General features: G+C 36.5%; 3 protein-coding genes across 6 annotated transcripts; 2 read left to right on the forward strand and 1 right to left on the reverse strand.

Moving 5' to 3' along the window:
- Positions 1–107: 107 nt before the first annotated feature.
- mrpl28 (mitochondrial ribosomal protein L28) lies at positions 108–3,064 on the forward strand. 4 transcript variants are annotated; one of them, XM_048160891.1, is made up of 6 exons: positions 108–253; positions 837–1,139; positions 1,262–1,414; positions 2,407–2,544; positions 2,644–2,733; positions 2,814–3,064. In XM_048160891.1, exons 2-6 carry the CDS (start codon positions 852–854, stop codon positions 2,907–2,909), a joined length of 765 nt encoding a protein of 254 aa, XP_048016848.1. In that variant the 5' UTR covers positions 108–253; positions 837–851; the 3' UTR covers positions 2,910–3,064. The 4 variants fall into 4 exon arrangements, with proteins under 4 accessions (XP_048016848.1, XP_048016849.1, XP_048016850.1 ...); XM_048160892.1 differs by having other exon boundaries at positions 2,410–2,544; XM_048160893.1 differs by having other exon boundaries at positions 109–253; positions 2,647–2,733.
- Positions 3,065–4,491: 1,427 nt separating this feature from the next.
- Positions 4,492–15,623, reverse strand: relb (v-rel avian reticuloendotheliosis viral oncogene homolog B). Its single transcript, XM_048160889.1, has 11 exons — positions 15,299–15,623; positions 14,737–14,748; positions 14,171–14,373; positions 10,431–10,733; positions 9,756–9,916; positions 9,559–9,650; positions 8,491–8,622; positions 8,284–8,388; positions 7,956–8,171; positions 6,770–6,844; positions 4,492–6,676 (listed from the first exon to the last, which is right to left on the reverse strand). The coding sequence occupies exons 1-11, from the start codon at positions 15,339–15,341 to the stop codon at positions 6,204–6,206; spliced, it is 1,815 nt and encodes a 604-aa protein (XP_048016846.1). The 5' UTR covers positions 15,342–15,623; the 3' UTR covers positions 4,492–6,203.
- A 1,334-nt stretch (positions 15,624–16,957) lies between these two features.
- mos (v-mos Moloney murine sarcoma viral oncogene homolog) lies at positions 16,958–18,572 on the forward strand. The gene is given in 2 exon segments (XM_048160890.1): positions 16,958–18,092; positions 18,095–18,572. Coding segments are annotated over 2 exon segments (990 nt in total). The 5' UTR covers positions 16,958–17,314; the 3' UTR covers positions 18,307–18,572.
- Positions 18,573–19,219: the final 647 nt, after the last annotated feature.

The following is a 19,219-nucleotide window of genomic DNA, read 5'->3' on the forward strand; positions in this document are numbered from 1 at the left end:
AAATGCTGTATTGTTTTCTACCATCACGAGAACATAACTTTTATTAAACCCGGAAGCTCAGCCATGAAAACAACCAATCAGCGCAGTAAACACTCCACTCAACCAATCGCAGTTCTCACACAAGTGTCTGTCATAGGAAATGACGTTGGGTGCCCTTGGTTAGCTTTACAGCGTGTGCTGGATTGAGAGGCTAGCAGGCTAATACTGATCATGTAAAATTAAATTAAATTTTCTCCGATTGCGTTATTCCCCGGTAAGAGTGTTGAACTGTATACAGTCTTTTTTCTTATAGTTATTATTTTTGCATTTTCAGATTTGTATGTTTTAATGCATATATTTGCATCTTTGAGGCTTTAGCTTATCAGCTAGAATAGATTACAATAAGTTGTAGTTAATATATAATGTATATCTAAATATTTATTTATGTATTTATTTGTGTACATTGTGTAATGCATGGACCCCACAGAAAAAAAAATACTATAGTATTTTATAGTAAATACTATGGTGTTTTTGAACCATACTATAGTAAATTGTAGTATACTGTATATATTATAACACTTTGTTAATGAATGCATACTGTAGTATTAACTATAATGAACCGATAAACTAATAAATACTGTAGTATACTTTAGTTTTTACTACAGTAAACTGTAGTGTATATTGTAGTATAATATACCCTATAGTTGTAGAAAACTTAGTACAGTATTGGGTCATTTGTTTATATTACCACAGCAACTATAGAATTACCACAACAAATGAATTCAAGTACTTTACTATAGTATGGTTCAAAAACACTATAGTATTTACTATAATATTTTTTCATGTACCTTTCTAAGGTTTTGTCCAACAAAATGCCTCTACACAAGTATCCACCAAAAATATGGGAAGCCCTGAAGCTGCAGACGGGCATCTATTCCCGTCTACCCCAGCACTACCTGCGCTCTCTGCAGGACACGACCCCTCCTACCCCAGTGCACTGGAAACCCCTGGGAGTCAAATATAGAGTCAATCCTGAAACTGGGCACAGAGAGCGAGTCCAAGATGTGCCTATCCCAGTTTATTATCCGCCAGAATCACAGGATGGACTCTGGGGTGGAGAAGGCTGGGTATCTGGCTTTAGATATGCCAAAGGTGACAAGGTAAGACTGTAATACTGAATTTAAGTTGATGTGAATAGTCCATAAATTAGAATGTAACTTGAAGATGACTTACCCCATATTATTATATGGTATGTGTTTGTGGATATGAATGATCACATCAGCTCTCTACAAGACTGCGCAAAACCTGGAAGCCGCAGTTGTTTAGCAGAGAGCTGTACAGTGAGATCCTCGACCAAAAGTTCACTGTAACAGTCACAGCTCGCACACTGGACCTCATTGATGCCGCTTTTGGCTTCGACTTCTACATCCTGAAGGTGAGAATCTTCACAAGTCTGTGGCATTTAGTATGTTTTATTATTTATATAAAAAATACAATAATTTTGTATAATATATGTTTATAATGTAATGTTTAAAATAGTTTTATTTATTGTATATTTATTACTATATAAAAAAATATGAAGTCCTTAAAAGTCTGGCATTTAGTATGTTTTATTATTTTACAAAAATTACAATATTTTTATATAATATTATGTTTATAAATGTAATATTTAATGTTTAAAATAGTTTTATTTATTGTATATTTATTACTATATTAAAAATCATGAAGTCCTTAAAAGTCTATGGCATTTGGTATGTTTTATTATTTTACAAAAATTGCAATATTTTTATATAATATTATGTTTATGATGTAATATTTAATGTTTAAAATAGTTTTATTTATTGTATATTTATTACTATATTAAAAATCATGAAGTCCATAAAAGTCTATGCCATTTAGTATGTTTTATTATTTTACAAAAATTACAATAATTTTATATAATATTATGTTTATAATTTAATATTTAATATTTAAAATAATTTTATTAATTGTATATTTATTACTATATTAAAAAATTAAATCCTTAATTTAATCCTTAAAAGTTTGTGGCATTTGGTATGTTTTATTATTTTACAAAAAATAGGATAATTGTATATAAATAAAAATATATATTTTTATGAAATATATTGTAAAAAAAAAAAGATATTTTATTATATTTAAAAATACTATTGTATATTTATTATTATATTACATTATTGTACAAAATGTAATTTTCTAAACATAGAATATGTATATATTTTTATATTTTATTGTGTATGAAATGCAATCAGATTACATTTCTATGTAAATTGTAAAAGATTTTTTGTGTAAAGGGTCATTCAGTTCAATGTACTGTAACAGTTCTGATAGAAATCCATTTTTAACCATTTATACGAGAAAAGTTTACAGCAAAATTTGGTCCGTATCTTGTGTGTATTTCTTTTAAAGCAGACCCCAAAGCAAGATTTGAACTCCAAGTTCGGAATGGATCTAAAACGTGCAATGCTTTTACGTCTGGCGCGGAAAGACACGGATCTGTTTCTCGATGATCCGTCTCGCAAGGAGAAAATCTACAACCGCTACAAGGTGAGTTGAGTTTATTACGAGATGTATATTTGCAGCCTATGGTGTTGATAATCAGCCTGTGTGTTTTCCTCCATTTGCCTTTCTCACATTTCTTAAAAGCAGCAGTTTGAGATCCCAGAGGAGGAGGCTGAATGGGTGGGTTTGAGTCTAGAGGAAGCAGTAGAGAAACAGAGACTACTGGAAAAGACGGTAATGAAATGAACGGGAATATAAATGCATATCCGCTCACTGTCATCTGATCAATCTCACTCCGTTTTTTTCTTTCTCAGGATCCAGAGCCTCTTCACAAGAGTTTGGTGAAGAAGTTTGTAGAGGAGCTCACCATTAAGAAGCTCTCAGAGCCTCAGATTGTGGAGAAAAAATGATGACGGTTTTCTTCCCTGCCATTCTCTATGTCTGTCATACAGTCTGAAGAATAAACAATAATGTATTTATTTTGTATTAACATCACCAACAACTATGTGCTTGTATTCTGTAAATATGTCATTTATACTTAATAATAAATTCATTCAGAGATGCATTTTTGCCAGTCTGACTGGAATACCTTATTTTCTGGCTGTGTTTGGAAACTGGAACAGCATAATTTTTTTAAGAAACCAACTCATAATGTTCTTTTTAGGTTCTATTTTATTTATATATTTATTTATTTATTTGTAACCATGAACTAATATTCTTATTGGGAACCAGAAATTGTTAGCTGGATGCAACATAACGAGGATGTTTATTATTATACAGTTTACAATTTAAGATATTCACATTTAGACGGTTTCCTTTCATTGGTATTGCACGTTAAACAACAGCTAGTCACCGAATTTGTTTGAATCACTCCCCTTGTTTGTGTTTGCGTGTTCAGGAAAATATGTGAAATAGTGATGACGCTTTCTGCAAGCTACATATTTACGGCAGTAGGTAGCGACAACCGACAAGTGACTGTATTTATGAATGACTCATTGAATCATTCACTCAGTTCAAAGATTGGAACGAAACGCCATTGCTGTGTTTGCTGCTCAGAGACTCGACGGTTGATTTTCTTTGACTTCGTCAGGAAAGTTGGTGGTGAAAGAAGAAAATATACACAAGTGGCAATATTAGGTCTAAATTTGTAAGTTGCTCATTAACTTTTTGATTTAAAAGTGTATAAAGCAGTCTTGCTCGTGTGATACTGCTTGTTCAGTAAGCAGTACGATAGTATTAGGTTACATTCTGTACGTTGTCAAAAAAATTATAAATTTACATTACAAAAATAATGCAACGAGTTATTTTATGAGTGCAAATTTTCTGTTTCCTTTTGGCGCCACATACTTAATTACAGTATGGAACTATTGCCCAATACTGGACTTTCTGTGTGTGAGGCATAATTTCCCTAAAGCTTGTTAGTCTGAAGTTGCGATATACACACACACACACACAGAGAAAGCATGCTGCTAACATTAGTAGTTTTAAGGGTCATGAGTCATGTGGACGGGTGTGGGAAATCACTTGTCACGAGAGCTCTACACACACATCCTTCGTTAAAACAGACATTTTCAGATATTAGGTCATAATGAATAAAATGAACTTTTAAAAACAGAACCATTTAAAAATCATATCTAAATAAAGTTAAGTGAAAAACTGTGGGAGTCTATTTAGTCAGAGATTGTGACAGGCTCAATGTGTGTGGCTATTGTTTTGAACACTATATATAGTATCAGAGAAGTGCAACAAAGCACAGCAATAACACTAAGTGAATGAGGAAGTGACTGCACTTCATTATCTGGTTCCCTTGTGTATGTCGAATCTGGAAACACACGTAAAAACAAGAGTTTGCAGGGTTTGTTAACGTGGTGAGGCTGATTTGGTTGGACTTTGGCCGTAGACTTTTGCCCACTCTCAAGATAGGAAGAAATTATGATTCATCCGGTGACTAACAGCAGTTACACATGGGGACAACCAAATGGAGTCAAAATATTCATATTTTCAAAACACATCATTTTAATAACAGCAACAACACTATAAGAAGCATAAAGCGACAATATTTGGAGGATTTTTACACAGCACAATTAGAACCACAGCAGTATTACAGACATTATATATATATGTGTGTATAAATGAACGAAATGATTAAGATTGTGAATCCAGCTTCCTTCAATGTTGATGTGCACTTAAAGTTGTAGTTACATCACAGATAAAAGCGCTAAAATCTTTTTGCCACTGACTCGTTTTGACAACATTCATTTCAGTTTCCTGTATAACTTCACAGCATGACGTAACCAGACAAGTTTCCAGTGAAAGCTAAAATGCAGCCAATAAGAACATATTTGATGTTTAATATACAACTAATTTGGAATTGTAGACCAATTACATTTTCTCAGTGGGCGGGGCTAACCAAAAATCGCAATAACACTCAAAATTGCTGTTCACAAATCTTAAGGTGTGTTCACATTGACATCGATTGAATGAATCTTGTTTAAACTGTTTGCATGATAGCAGCTGACTGTTTGATTAAAGTACCTAATTGTGTTAGGAACATTGTAGTCGTGCAAAATACTAGTCCCCAACAGAATCCAATCCCCTTATACACCAAAGTAATTCCATTGGCTGAAACCATTTTTAATGGTTACTCTATTTGGTGCCTGATTAGAGATGTCATGAACATAATGTATTTCACATTACATATGACACTATACAACCAAAGCCAAACAAATTCAAATGAAACATTTCCCTTTCTTTGCGGTTTCAGTAAGAAAAGTAAAATTTCAGTTAGCAAGTCAAGGAGACTTTCACACAGAATGCATTTTTGCCATGCACAAGATGCTCCAAAAGAAGCAAGCTGCGAACGCAACAATCAAACGTCAATCTATCGCATGTTTACAGAGAACAACAATGGAAAAGCAACTCATAAGAATGCAAAAACACATTTTGTGTGAATGGACACTTACTTACAGCTTAGCATAGTGCTGACTGGTCAACCAGATATCACGGTAACACACTATGCTTTTGATTAGGAACTACAAATGGCCAGCAATGGGCAGAGGATTTGGTGGGGGATTTTAATTGTGGATGATTAGATGAAAAAAAAGGCTTTTAATCACTTTGCCGCATCACATCTAGCTTGAACATGGTGCCAGATTGGTATGACCTACATGAATGAATCCGACTGCTACTTCAGAATAATGTCTAATTTTGTCCCCTTAATGCTGTTCAATGAAATTCCTCTATGGTTGAACTGCTCAGAAATGTTCAAAACAAATATCTTGTTACATATATAACACTTAAATATTTTAGTGAATTTAGGGTCTGGGACCATCTACTCGATACTAATGGCTTCTGCTCTGAAACCCAAGCAATAAATTAGCAAATGACAGACACATTTCATAACTGGCACATTACAAGCAGTTTGAGCAGCATTAGTTGCTCCCTTTTTACTAGAAATGCGATGGCTACATGCTTCTCCTGCCTTTCATCAGCCTCGGTTTACTGTCCATTCTCAAGACCAGCTGCTGAGCAGGTGATTTACTTCATTAGTATGCACAGATTACCAAAACTGGAAGTCATAGTACCAGCTGAACAGGTTTGGCAGTCAGTAACAAGTTTGACTTAGTCTTTTCCTGGTCCGAAATGATTTTATAGTCAGCAGTGACTGTATGTCCAAAGTCTCAATAGTCAGTCCACAGTGGTTTTCAATGATCTAGGTCATTCTCGCTCTTCACAGGGGAGAAAATGAGGCCTTCGATGTTCTCCAGATCTGCTGGATAGGCCTGATTCTCATTCACCATCTGACTGAAGTGTGCGTCATTTATAGACGCCATGTTTATCATAGTTTGGTTGACGTTTGAGTTTGTATCTGTGCCATCAAAACTTAAGTTGAAATCAAGGATCTGACTTAGAAGCTGCTCTGAACCTGGCTGAATCAAGCACTGGGAAATGCCTTGGAAGAAGGTTTCCAAAGCCTCTGGGTCCATGCTAATACAACTGTCCTCTTGTTTAAAGTCTTCATTATAGTGAATTTCCTCCATGCCCTGGGATTGCATGTGGATGCCTCCATCTGGAACGGCGATTGGCATGGAAGCATTGGGAATGTTACAATCGGGAAGAGCGTAGAACGGGTCAAAATGCTGTGGCATGCTGGGTTCGTTCACGATGATGTCTTGACCTGAGGAAGCAGGGAAGATAAAACACTGATGTAGTCAACAAAGTTTCAGAGAATGATATTAAGGTGTCCGTTTCCTTTCAAAAACATCCTTACTTTGAGGAACGCTGCACGGCTCGCTGAACGCTGTGTCAGATTTTATTTTCCTCTTGCGGTTCACTCCGTAGGGATCTGCAGACCAAAAGTGTAAATCAAATTAACCTCCCTTCAGCGTTATAGGGTGACATGAGCATGTGATGGCACTGGATAAAAAGGCCGAGATTATAAAAGAATCATTTGTGTTCTGTAGACATTAGAAGAACTTTTATGAAGCATTAGAGTTTCCTCATGCATACTTTCAGTTTAAACTAGCATAATGCTGCCTATTTATAAATCCCCTTGAATAACTGACATGGTGACACGCCTTCTTTTGCAATATTTTAGAAACTAGACAGAGAGGAGGTGATTCATATCTCAATCTGAGGCTTTTGGCTTCAGTTATCCATCCTACTGGTCTGCTTTTGTATGCTACTACTTTTAAACACAAGCACCTTAAAAGCCCCACATAACGAACATTTTTAGGACTTTTGAAAATCTTTTCTACCATATGACTCAGCTAAAATCTCTATCATAATGCAAAAAAAAAAAAAAGTTCAAAAGCTTGCGATCAGTAAATTGTTTTTTATTCTGAAAGAATTCATTAAATTGATCAAAAATGATAATAAAGATTTCAATTTTTATTTCAAATAAATGTTAAAATTGTTAAATTTCAAAATAAATGTTTTTTCAACAATGATAACAAATGTATCTTGAGCAGCAAATCAGCATATTAGAATGATTTCTGAAGGATCATGTGACACTGAAGACTGGAGTAATGATGCTGAAAATTCAGCTTTGCATCACAGGTATAAATTACATTTTAAAACATATTAAAATAAAAAACAGTTATTTTAAATTGTAATAATTTTTCACAAAAAGACTGCATTTTGATCAAATAAATGCAGCCTTGTTGAGCAAAAGAGACTTCTCTCAAAAATCTTACTGACCCCAAACTTTTGAACAGTAGTGTATATATTGTGGTAGATTCTTTTTATATTTGTTTATCTTAATAGAAGAAGAAAAACCTCTAAAAGATTTAATATAAATAGTCATCCATTCATTCTCTAAACCGCTTATGCGGTTAAGGATGCTGGAGCCTATCCCGGCGTCTTTAACAGGATAACATTAATTTAATAATAATATTTTTATCTTTTGATTTTGAGGATAAATTCCTCACAACATTCACCCATGTCTGATAACTCACCTGCGTTGTCTGGAACATAGGTAAACTTGACAGGCTCGCTGTCCATCCGGTCAGACATGCGGCGTAGACACACGTTGACCTCCACCTCTTCGGATATATTCTGCTCCCTGAATGGTGGAGACTTGAAGACAATGGCGATTTGTCTGTGGACATCTGTCTGAGCAAACTCAGCCTTGCCCTCCCAGTCCTCCGTGCTGAAGATTATCTCAATGTCATCTATGGAGGTTTCCAGATATACAAATTAGTCCTTTTAGTTACGTAAAAAATAGCATCAAGTGAGATGTAATAGGAATTTGAGCAATTAAATGTGCCTTTCAAGTCCAGTTACCTTTCTGCACTTTGTCACAGAGCATGTAAATTTCAGTTTTTCCTGTGCAGGGGCCTCTGACCACATTAAGCCGATTGATTTTCAGCTCTGCTGTTGTGGTCGCCTCTAATCAGACAAAAAAAACCAAACCAAACATTATCTCCCAGGAACCAAACTAAGCAATTAGGTAAGAGTATGTTTTTGGCCTAACATATATCATGCTCTTACTCTTGTCGTAGATGGGGTTGGAAACCACAGGGGCAAGGGGCATCCTGTCTCCGTCCTTTCGTTCCAGCTCACATTGGAAACACAATCTCACCACGTTCATGTCCATGTCCTCAATGCTCTTAGAGTGGCCCGCTGGGGGAGAACAAGACAAAAACATTCAACAGATGTTCATACTCCGCTACAGCGGAAGAGTATTATTAGAACCTGTTCTAAAACCTAATGAGAATATGGTATTGACCTCAGTGACAAAAATTGCTAATTAAAAAAATGAGCTATTTTACCTAATACGTATAGTCAACAAGCGTTTTCTGTAAAGCTGCTTGAAACAAGATGTATTGTGAAAGCACTATACAAATAAACTTGAACTGAATATGTATTTTATGCTTAGAGTACTGTGCTGTTAGCTTAGCAACATGATGGTCAAGTGCACTAGAGAGTTGCTACTTGTATATGACGTTCCATTTCTGCGTTTCCAATACCCTTCAAACTGCGCAAATTGAAATTGCGAATTAAAAATACGCCCAATAGAAACGTCAATTTGGCAAAAACTCCCATATTTACAGGTCACCTGGCGTATGTAAAAGTCGATCATTCTTTAAAGATGGCGCGGTATGTCTGAACAGAAGACGAGACAAAGTTCTTTGTTAAATTCACAAAAGACAAAAGAATTACGGGAATACTGGATTCTAAACAACAAATACAGGCAACAATTTATCAAGATAGGAGGGAGAAACACCCAGAAATCCCTCATACGTGGCCACTGCCAAGTATAAGGGGATTTCCTTGCCATAAATGCTTGGATAACACACCTACGTCTTCTTTGGTTAAACATAATGGCTAGTGCAGTGGCTGCGATATACTTAAACCTACTAACATCCGTTGCCATGATTTTTGGAATGACTTATCACGAGAGATCGAATAACATCCGTTAATGGAAATGCTGTCATTTCACAATAGTTTTTTTTTTTTTTTTGTCTACATATTGCATACTAAAATATTGCAAAAGTATTGCACAAATCTGTAATGGAAACCCAGCTAGCGAGCCTGCAATATAATTCAACAACTCACTGTTAAAAGGATCGATTTTCTTTTCCCTCCTCCTCTTCAGTGAGGCATCAAGTTCCTTCCTCCGCACGCACTGGATGCCCAGATTGGCAAAGCTGGAAAACACCAACATACTCAGGCAGGAAATAACGTTTTTACACTCAGATCACGTTCTGCTAAGCATGCATTCGCCCAAAAAATTGAGGATAGCAGAAAAATACCTGTGTCGACGAGCATTGTGGGGATTGATGTGGATGACACAGATGCCATCTGAACAGTCTTTGCCAACCAAGCAGTGTGGGTGTGGGCGGTATGGGATATCCTTTGTCACAAGAGACACTGTGACCATCACTTTCTTGATATTATCAATTGGGCCTTGAATCTAAAAATAGATAAAAAGATGAAATAAAGTTTTACTTTTGTTTTCAGAACACTGGTTGCATGGGTTCTTTGTGCTTGCATTGTTGGCACAGGCTCCTTTGTTGAAAGTACCCATGTATGGACATTTTGTCAATGGCAAAAATGACTGGTGAATATGTTTATTTGTGTGGTTTAAAGGTAATTCCCTCCGTCAGAGCCCACGCATCGCACACCTCTCCAGGGAGATTTCATTTTTAACTGCACTGACAAGTTTAACTTGATTTCACATATAACACCACAAAACCATAATGGGGGAAGCCCCAGTGTCTTGGGATAGTCGGTGCATTCCAGACGCACCCACTACATCAAATAAGGTGCTCAAATTCATTTCAAATTCATGTAAATGGAAAAATATGAATGGACAATGGAAATTAAATGAGAGGTTCACATGGTCTAACTGATGATAACAAGATGATAAAAATCCAGCTCCAGCTCATTCATTAGCACCCTTGTCAAAAGTTCTTCCTTTGACTTACTTCAATAGCAGGTAAGGTTTTGCTGGAGTCAGTGCTGGAGGCTCCAAGGATGCTGCCCGCTGATCGTCCTTCGCACTCATAACGAAATCGCATGCCACGCTCCTTTGGCTGCTCCACCACCACCAGCTCTGGCTTTTCCAGGAAGCGCTCCAGGAGTTCTGTTCCCGACTGTTGAGGATGAAGACACTGGGGCGGTAACGCCTGTCCACGTCGCTGAGATGGCCCTTTGTGGCCTCGTATGGGATGCATTGATGCCATACCATCAGTCTGCGTGGTTGGTGTCTGGTCAAAGCTGTATGGATTCTGTGAAAAAAGACATATCAAACTAAATTTTTGCATTTGAAGAAAATGAATAGCACTTCTATTCATTGAACATATTCACAAAAGTTGTTCTAGGTGGTTGCCAGGACATTGCTATAAGGTTTCTGAATGTTACTATACAGTTGCTAGGATGTCCTGAAAGGTTGCCAGTTTTTTTGCCATATGGCTAAAGTGTTGCTATATTGCTAAAGTGTTCTGTGTAGTTTTTATCGTGTCACTATGGGTTACTAGAATTTTACAGGTGGTTGCCAAGGTGTTACTATGCAGGTGTTCCGAGTGGTTCAGGGTGCTGCTATGCGGTTGCTAATGTGTTCTAAACCATTTTTAACAGATTAAAGGCTTGATCACACCAAGAACAATAACTATAAAGATAACTATGATGGTAATTTTATTAGTAGTGGTGGGGAAAGTTATTTTGAAAAGTAATGCATTACAATATTGGGTAACACTTTATTTTACAGTGCCATAGTGACACGTTACTACATGTACTTACTATAGTAATAACAGTAAATTATGCATAATTTAAAGTAACTAACCCTGACCGTAATTCTATAGTAAGTACAAGTACTTAATTCATAGTTATTCAGTACTTATTTGAGTAATTACAATGTAACTACAGCACTGTAAAATAAAGTGTAACCCAATATTGTGTTACTCCCTTAAAATGTAACTACATTTTAAGAAAAGTAATGTGTTACATTACTTTTGCATTACTTTTTTTTTTTTTATATAACAAAAAAAAAATATATATTTTTGGGCAAATGTAAAGACGTTTTCACACCTAAATTGACATAATAAGGCTGAAGCAAATTCACATGTGTACAGTAGAGGGCACAGCTCAAACAAACCTTTCAGCTGTGCTGCCATTCTGGACCGCAGAAGAATAGGATTCAGGATAAGAAAGTGCAACACTTCACCAATAAAAAACAAAAAATCAAAAGTAATTTTTGCTTATGGTTTAACTGAATCATCGAAGGTCAGCAGCAAGTACATTGGTCAATAAAGTGAGATTAAATGCATAAAAATATTTTAACATTTAATTATTGGAGTTTTGCCTAATATTCTGACTTGCATTTCACTGATTTTATTCATTCTGAATAACAGTGAATCTATTTTTGTGCAAGTGAGATGAGTAAATGCATGCTCACATTTAGTCTAGAACTACAATAATTATCATGTTTACACAGCACACATGACGCCTCTGCACTTACTGATTTTTATCAGCATGGGGACAGGAGAGATGTCAGTCAATAAATGGGAAAACAAAGTAAATTGTGTTACTCATTTGAAAAAGTAACTCAGAAATTTTGGTGTAAATTTTTTAATGCATTACTTTACTAGTTACTTGAAAAAGTAATCTGATTACGTAACTCGAGTTACTTGTAATGCGTTACGCCAAACACTTGATTAGTGTCCACACCAATGCATGATTACACTGTTTATTGTAAGAATGCAATGGAGTTTTGTCATCTGACACTTTAAATGCTTTTTAAAGTCGGGTGGATTCTGATTGGCTGTAAAAGTTATCGCTCATCAGCTAAAAAAAAAAAAAAAAAAAAAAAACGCTCTGAAAGTGATTCCAGTGCTACTGTTCCTCAGTGTCGTTTCATAATTGCGTTGTGGACATTCCTATTCTTATAGAATTTGAAAGATTACTAAAACTTTATCGTTATTATAATAGACTGTCTTTGATGTGCATGGTCATTTACCACTAGATTTCCTGATATCAAATAAAATAACAAACAAATAAAGCAAGAGATAAAATATTTAAACAAATGGATAAATTAAGCAATGCCAAAAGGGTTTACTTATTTGGATAAAAAAATGGCCAGCCAATCGCTGAATAATTTATTTTCAAACACCTGCACAATGAATCAGCAACACAAAGGGTTCAGAAAACCACACACTGAAAACCAGCTTGTTTTACTGCCACATTGAAATCACATGTTCCTGTTCGGACTTTCCAATATTTGAAATCATTAATGGAAAGACAAACAATACACATACAGATCACTATCTGCACTAAAAAAAAAATTAAACTAATGTCAAACAACAGTGAGAGAGAGAAAGAGAAAGTGAGTGTGCAAAAGACAGAGGGAGAAAAAACGAGAGTGTTTAACAGTTTGTTTGACACATGCAGGACATTCAAAGATAAAGAACACAAAGAGCATGATTATAAAAACAAATATAGCAACAAGCTTCAGAATACTGAATTTTTGAGGAAACAACAGACAAACACCAAGTCTGGACATGCCTGATAATGGACTCAGATCGCTTACACAAAGAACCGCTGAGAAGAGCCAGAAGGAGCATGGTGAAGAAACAGGAAGCTCACATAGCTGATCGAAAAACCAGCCAATGAGAAAGTGAGAAGCAGAGAGGAGGGTATGTGCCTGTCTGCCTTTGTATGGGGGAGAGAAGCATGAGTGGAGAGAACGCTAACTGAAAGTAGGCATCGAATTACAGGCACCCATCTGAGGGTAATAAAGCTTGCTGTCATGTACAAGTTTCGATATCTACCAATAAATGCAAGACAGCACGTATGGCAAGTGACTAAGTCACTAAATGAGCTACTCAGTAAGCCACAGAATTTGAAGCATCATTCATGTCCATGTGGAGTGAGTTATGCACCAAATTTACTTAATGTTAGGGTTAAAGGGGAAGTTCACCCAGAAATTAAAATTGTCATTATTTTGTTCTAAACCAGTATCTTTTTCTGAGGAACATAAAGAAGATATTTTGAGAAATGTCTATTTTTTTCATTGCACTTTATTGCATCATGCAATTAACAAAAGAAGTCTTTTTTGGATTCAGTGTGCGGTCAGCCATTTTTTCTGTTTTGCTCAAGTATATCTTTTTTGGTTCTACGCACCTGAAGGAAAAAATAATTTTTCCAACTGAGAGCGCAACAACTTTTTTTTTTTTTGATCCATTTTTTTTCTTTCCCATACAATGAAAGTCAATGGTCACCAAATCTATTTGGTTAACATTCTTCAAAATTTGTGTTTCGCAGATTAAATAAAGTCGTACAAATTGACATAAGGGTCAGTGTTGCCAAGTGTTGCCATTGGGCTACTTTTACACTGTTGCCACTGGCTGTTTTTCATGCCCGTGGATGAAGCGACCCCAAATAACATAATATTTAGCCCCTGGAATGCTAATTTTACCAGGGAAACCCCACCAAAAAAGCAGATTTTACCCCCTGGAACACAATTTTTACTGGGAGGGGGCCCCCTGAAATGCAATTGGGCTGGTTTTGGGCTAGTTTTGAGTAGCAATTGGTGGGTTTTGTTGTAAAATCCTGGCAAAGATCCTGAGTAAACGTTATGGGGTGAACTATTCCTTAAGGGTTTCAAAAAAGTATGAAAAATAATAATAGTAATGCCTGCTATAGCAACTGATAAGACAACCACACTTACTGTTGGTTTCACTTTTACAGCAGAAAGACTCGTGTGTGGCGCTGCTCCTCTGGAGACCAACACTGGAGCGCTTCTCCTGCTTCTAGGTGGAGGATCAGCTGGCTGGATGTCTTGGTCCTCAGGTGGAGGAGGAGGAGGACCAGGGAGCGTCGGCTGACTTGGCGCTTTGGTTGTTTTCTCCAAAAGATACTCATTTATAAGGTCTGTTCAGAGAGAGTTTTGATAAATATAAACACAAGCTGTAGATCAAGAGATCACTTAGAAAGTAAAATTCATCATTCACTTTTTTTTTCTTCTTTCATGGAACACAAAAGCAGATGATAGTCTCGTGCTTTCACTGTATGGAAAAAGATGGTAACTGAGGCTGTCATGCTGGATGACATCTCCTTTTGTGTTCCATGGAAAGTCATTGGGTCGAAAAGACATGAGTGTGAATAAATAATGACACAAGTTGAATTTTTTGTTGAACTATCCCTTTAAACCATAAAACAAGCAGCATATTAAGGAAAAGGACAGAAAAGCGGGCAACCAAGGTCACCTCACAATGACGTCACATCTGTACTCACCTAGATCCAAAGCTGCACAGGGAGACGGGAGAGAAAAACAAGACAAAAACGGTTAAACATGCGCATTTCCGGAAAACGAAACTGAAAGCAACTTATTTATTTATATAACATAAAACTACCAGTTAAGGACAAACAATGTCATTTAAAAAAAAACGTGTCTGCAACAGCTCGTCTTTATTATCAGGTAATAAACAAACCCGCTACAATGAGTCAAAAAAACACACATCAGATGATAAACACGCTTTTCGATCGCATTACAGCAGAAACATACTAAACCATTATAACCCTTCGAGACAATAAAACAGGAAAGACATTCGCGGGCCTGTGTTATTGTTTCGATACAGGCCTATAACTTTGGAAACACCCACTTCTCTTAGAAAACAACTCACTTTCTATGATACTTTAGTGTCATAAAACGTAATATAACGTGATATCGCGATTGTTATCCTTAGTTCAAGTTCAATGCATCATATGCAATATTAGTCACAAAGCAGAGCAAATATTCCTAAAACATGCTGAATCAGAGTGACAACAGGGCCGAAGTGTAAGAAAGTGAACTGACCTCCATTTTCCGCTGTGCCGTTTTGAATGCTCATGTCTCTCATCGCAAGCCCAGTAAAGAATAAAAGAGTCTCTTTGGTTTCTACACGCACTCGTACGTCGTTATTGTGTTGAATCTCAGCGCGTGAAAATCCACCGAAACTGCGTCCAGATCATCAAACTCGCGTTATGGACTCATTTCCGGGTGCTTCGCCTGTTTTTTTTTTTTTTTTGGAAGCTCTGAAGTTAACGGAAGCCTTTGGGAAAGAAATCTCGAGAGAAAGATGGAGACCGCTTTATCTCTGGCTCGTTCGCTAACGATTGTGACATGACAAACAACTCGCTGTCGTACTTCTTTCACTTTTCTCTTGATTTCTAGTGGTCCTGTCTGGTGGGTGGAAATCCCCTTACGTCACAATTAGGGAAACCCCCAAGATTCGTTGCCATGACAACGACTAACAACAGGTGAGTTTCTTTCAAGAAAGCGCTTCGGAGATATTATCAGGTCTTAAATGAATAATAAACATTGTGCTAAAATACCCTAAATGCACGTATAGTTTTCCATACGTCATGTAATAAATAATAATAATGTATTTACTATATATTATAGCCGATATACACAACAACTATTTAAAAATAAAATTTTAAATAATCAAAAAAATATTAAATTACTTATTTAATGTATATAAATAATAATTAATTAATATTTTATATAAATAATAATCAATATAAATATTTAAATTGATTTGATTATTAAGCTAATAGATCACCTTTCTTTCAAGTAGTAGCTCGGAGTGAGAGTGCTGATAGTCACGTGATCTACAGTAAATATTGCAGAATAACAGAGATGGGTGTAATGAGGGCACATATGCGCCTGTTGTTTTTATCATTGTGTAATACCACAGACTGTAAAAAAAAAAAAAAAAAAAAAAACAGGATTAGTTAAAGGCATAGTTCACCCCAAAATTAAAATTTTCATCATTTACTCACCCTCAAGTTTTTCCAAACCTGTATGAGTTTCTGTCCTCTGTTGAACACAAAATAATATATTTTGAAGAACGTTGGAAACCACATTGTTAAAGGGATAGTTCACCCAAAAATGAAAATTCTGTCATCATGTACTCACCCTCAAGTTGTTCCAAATTTGTATACATTTCTTTCTTCTGCTGGACATAAAGAAATATATATTTGAAGAATCTGTTCTGGGGCACCATTGACTGTTTTTTTTCCCTACTATGGAAGTCAATGGTGCCCCAAAGAAGCCTGGTTACAAACTTTCTTCAAACTATCTTCCTTTATGTTCAGCAGATGAAAGAAATTCATACAGATTTTGAACAACTTGAGGGTGAGTAAATGATGACAGAATTTTTATTTTTGGGTGAACTATCTCTTTAAGAGTGGCGATTGACTTCCATAGTAGGAAAAAAAAATACTATGCAAGTCAATGGCTACCGTTAACTGTTTAGTTAAAGACATTCTTCAAAATATCTTCTTTTTAGCTCAGCAGAAGAAATAAACTCATAACTTGAGAGTGAGTAAATGATGACAGAATTTTATTTTGGGTGAACTAACGTTATCCCTTTAAGAGTAGCGACTGACTTCCATAGTAGGAAAAAAATACTATGCAAGTCAATGGCTACCGTTAACTGGTTAAAGACATTCTTCAAAGTATCTTCTTTTTAGTTCAGAAGAAAGAAACTCATAACTTGAGGGTGAATAAATGCTGACAGAATTTTATTTTTGGGTGAACTAACGTTATCCCTTTAAGGCAAAAAAAAGGGAAATATAACACGTGAGATTTATAGAGTTGTTTTACATATTTTTTTTTATTTATCGATAGCCTGTTAAATTTCCGCCTACACACAGAGAACATAGTTTCATACAACATTCAAATTATATCTCTTGAGTCTTGACATTTACCCTCGGCTAGTGATGGTCATATGACAGACGTGCATAAAACGATCACGTGAACTCGCCCACGCGAAGCAAAACCCTAAATTTAGAGAACAGCTATTTGAGTTCACGGTTACCATGAACCATGCCGTCACCAATCCCAATCACCCGACTATTGCCAAAGGATTTTGGGCTCGAGTTTGGCGCGTGCAGTAGCCCGCTGACCAAAACTGCGAGTGGATCTACTCTGCGAGTTCCCACAAGCACGTTTCACGGTAAAATCGCCCACAGACTGTGGTCTTCTGTGATCCACTGGCGAGAACTGCAGGCTCTGGAGCCCATCGGCAGCGGAGGATTCGGCATGGTGTTCAGAGGCACATACTTTGGCGAGACTGTTGCTATGAAAAAAGTGAGATGTGTGAAAAACAAACTGGCTTCGAGGCAGAGCTTCTGGGCGGAACTCAATGCAGCGCACTTGCACCATCAAAACATTGTGCGCGTGATTGCGGCTACCACGTGCACGCCTGCGCACCTCAACACCAAAGACAACATCGGCACGATTGTAATGGAGTTCGCAGGCGCCCTAAACCTACATCAGGTCATTTACGGACTCGCAGACCCGTTGCCTATGAACAAGTGCGTGAAATATTCAATAGACATCGCGCGCGCGCTCCAGCACTTGCATGCGCACGGCATAGTCCACTTGGATGTGAAACCTGCCAATGTTTTAGTATCAGAACAGGGTGTTTGTAAGCTCGCAGATTTTGGGTGCTCTTTTAAACTGTCGAGCAAAAGCGACACCGTGACGCATCTGAGTGAAATCGGTGGCACGTTCACGCACCGCGCGCCCGAGCTGCTGAAAGGCGAGGAGGTTTCTACGCGCGTGGACATTTATTCTTTTGGCATCACAATGTGGCAGCTGCTCACCGAGAGCCGCCGTATGAGGGGGACAGACAGTATATTCTGTACGCTGTTGTGGCGTATAATCTGCGCCCAAACATCACTAGGGATGTTTTTATCCAGTCTTTTTCTGGACAGACATGTCAAAAGCTGATCAGCCGGTGTTGGGACGGCGACCCTAACATCCGACCGACCGCAGATCAGCTCGTCAGTGAACTCTCTTTGATCTTACTGTGAATTTGCACCACAGGTTCACAAAATATATTAATTTGAAATGTTTTTTTTATTAATATTATTGTAATAATTGATGTTTTGTAAGTTTAATATTGTAAATGTTTACCTTTTTTATTGTGAGGCAATTATTTTTAACATCTAAAGAGCTTTAATTAAATGTTTTCTTGTTTAAAGTAAGCCTTTTGTGATTTGTTGTATTTCTGAATATAAATGTATGAAGTGATATTTGCTTCATATTTTATATTTATAAATAAATGTGAGGAGGTGGATGTTTGGGAATTAGTTTTACTTTTGTAAAATTGATGTTTCTAATTCATTATGTTCCTAATTTAACTCGTTTTACGCACATTCATGAAAAATATATGACGACTGATTTTACATGGAGCGGGTCGCCTTATGATGGCCGCCATGTTGAGGTCACATGAGCAACTGAATATTACTAAAGACTATAGAATAACTCTTAAAGGGACTTTACTCACTTTATCTCGGGAATTGCTTTGTTATTGGACCACTTTATGGCAGAATAAATTAATCATGGCGAATAGAGAATTTCTCTTCAAAAGCTTTTTAGTGATGCTGCATCTACGTCGCTAGGTGTCAGCACATTCAAATATTGTGCATATTCAGTGCGATTACATTTACGATCATATAGCTCAAAAATATTAATTTGCTTTCTTGCAGCTCCCTGGACCATTCTTGGATTATAATGTACAGTAGGTAAGAAAAAAAAATCTTCAAAATAAATTTAGATTGTTGACAATTTGTATCATCCAGAATTCTGCCAATCTTTACAGAGATCGTTCTAAATCAGATCGTTCTAAACAGAAAATATTCCATACATTTGAGGCTCCCAAAAGTGTAAATATGCCAAGAAGGTAATACTTTCATCTTTTAGGGCCTATTTTCATACTGATTT

The sequence above is a fragment of the Megalobrama amblycephala genome, linkage group LG16, assembly GCF_018812025.1.
Source record: "Megalobrama amblycephala isolate DHTTF-2021 linkage group LG16, ASM1881202v1, whole genome shotgun sequence".
Taxonomy (NCBI): Eukaryota; Metazoa; Chordata; class Actinopteri; order Cypriniformes; family Xenocyprididae; genus Megalobrama; species Megalobrama amblycephala.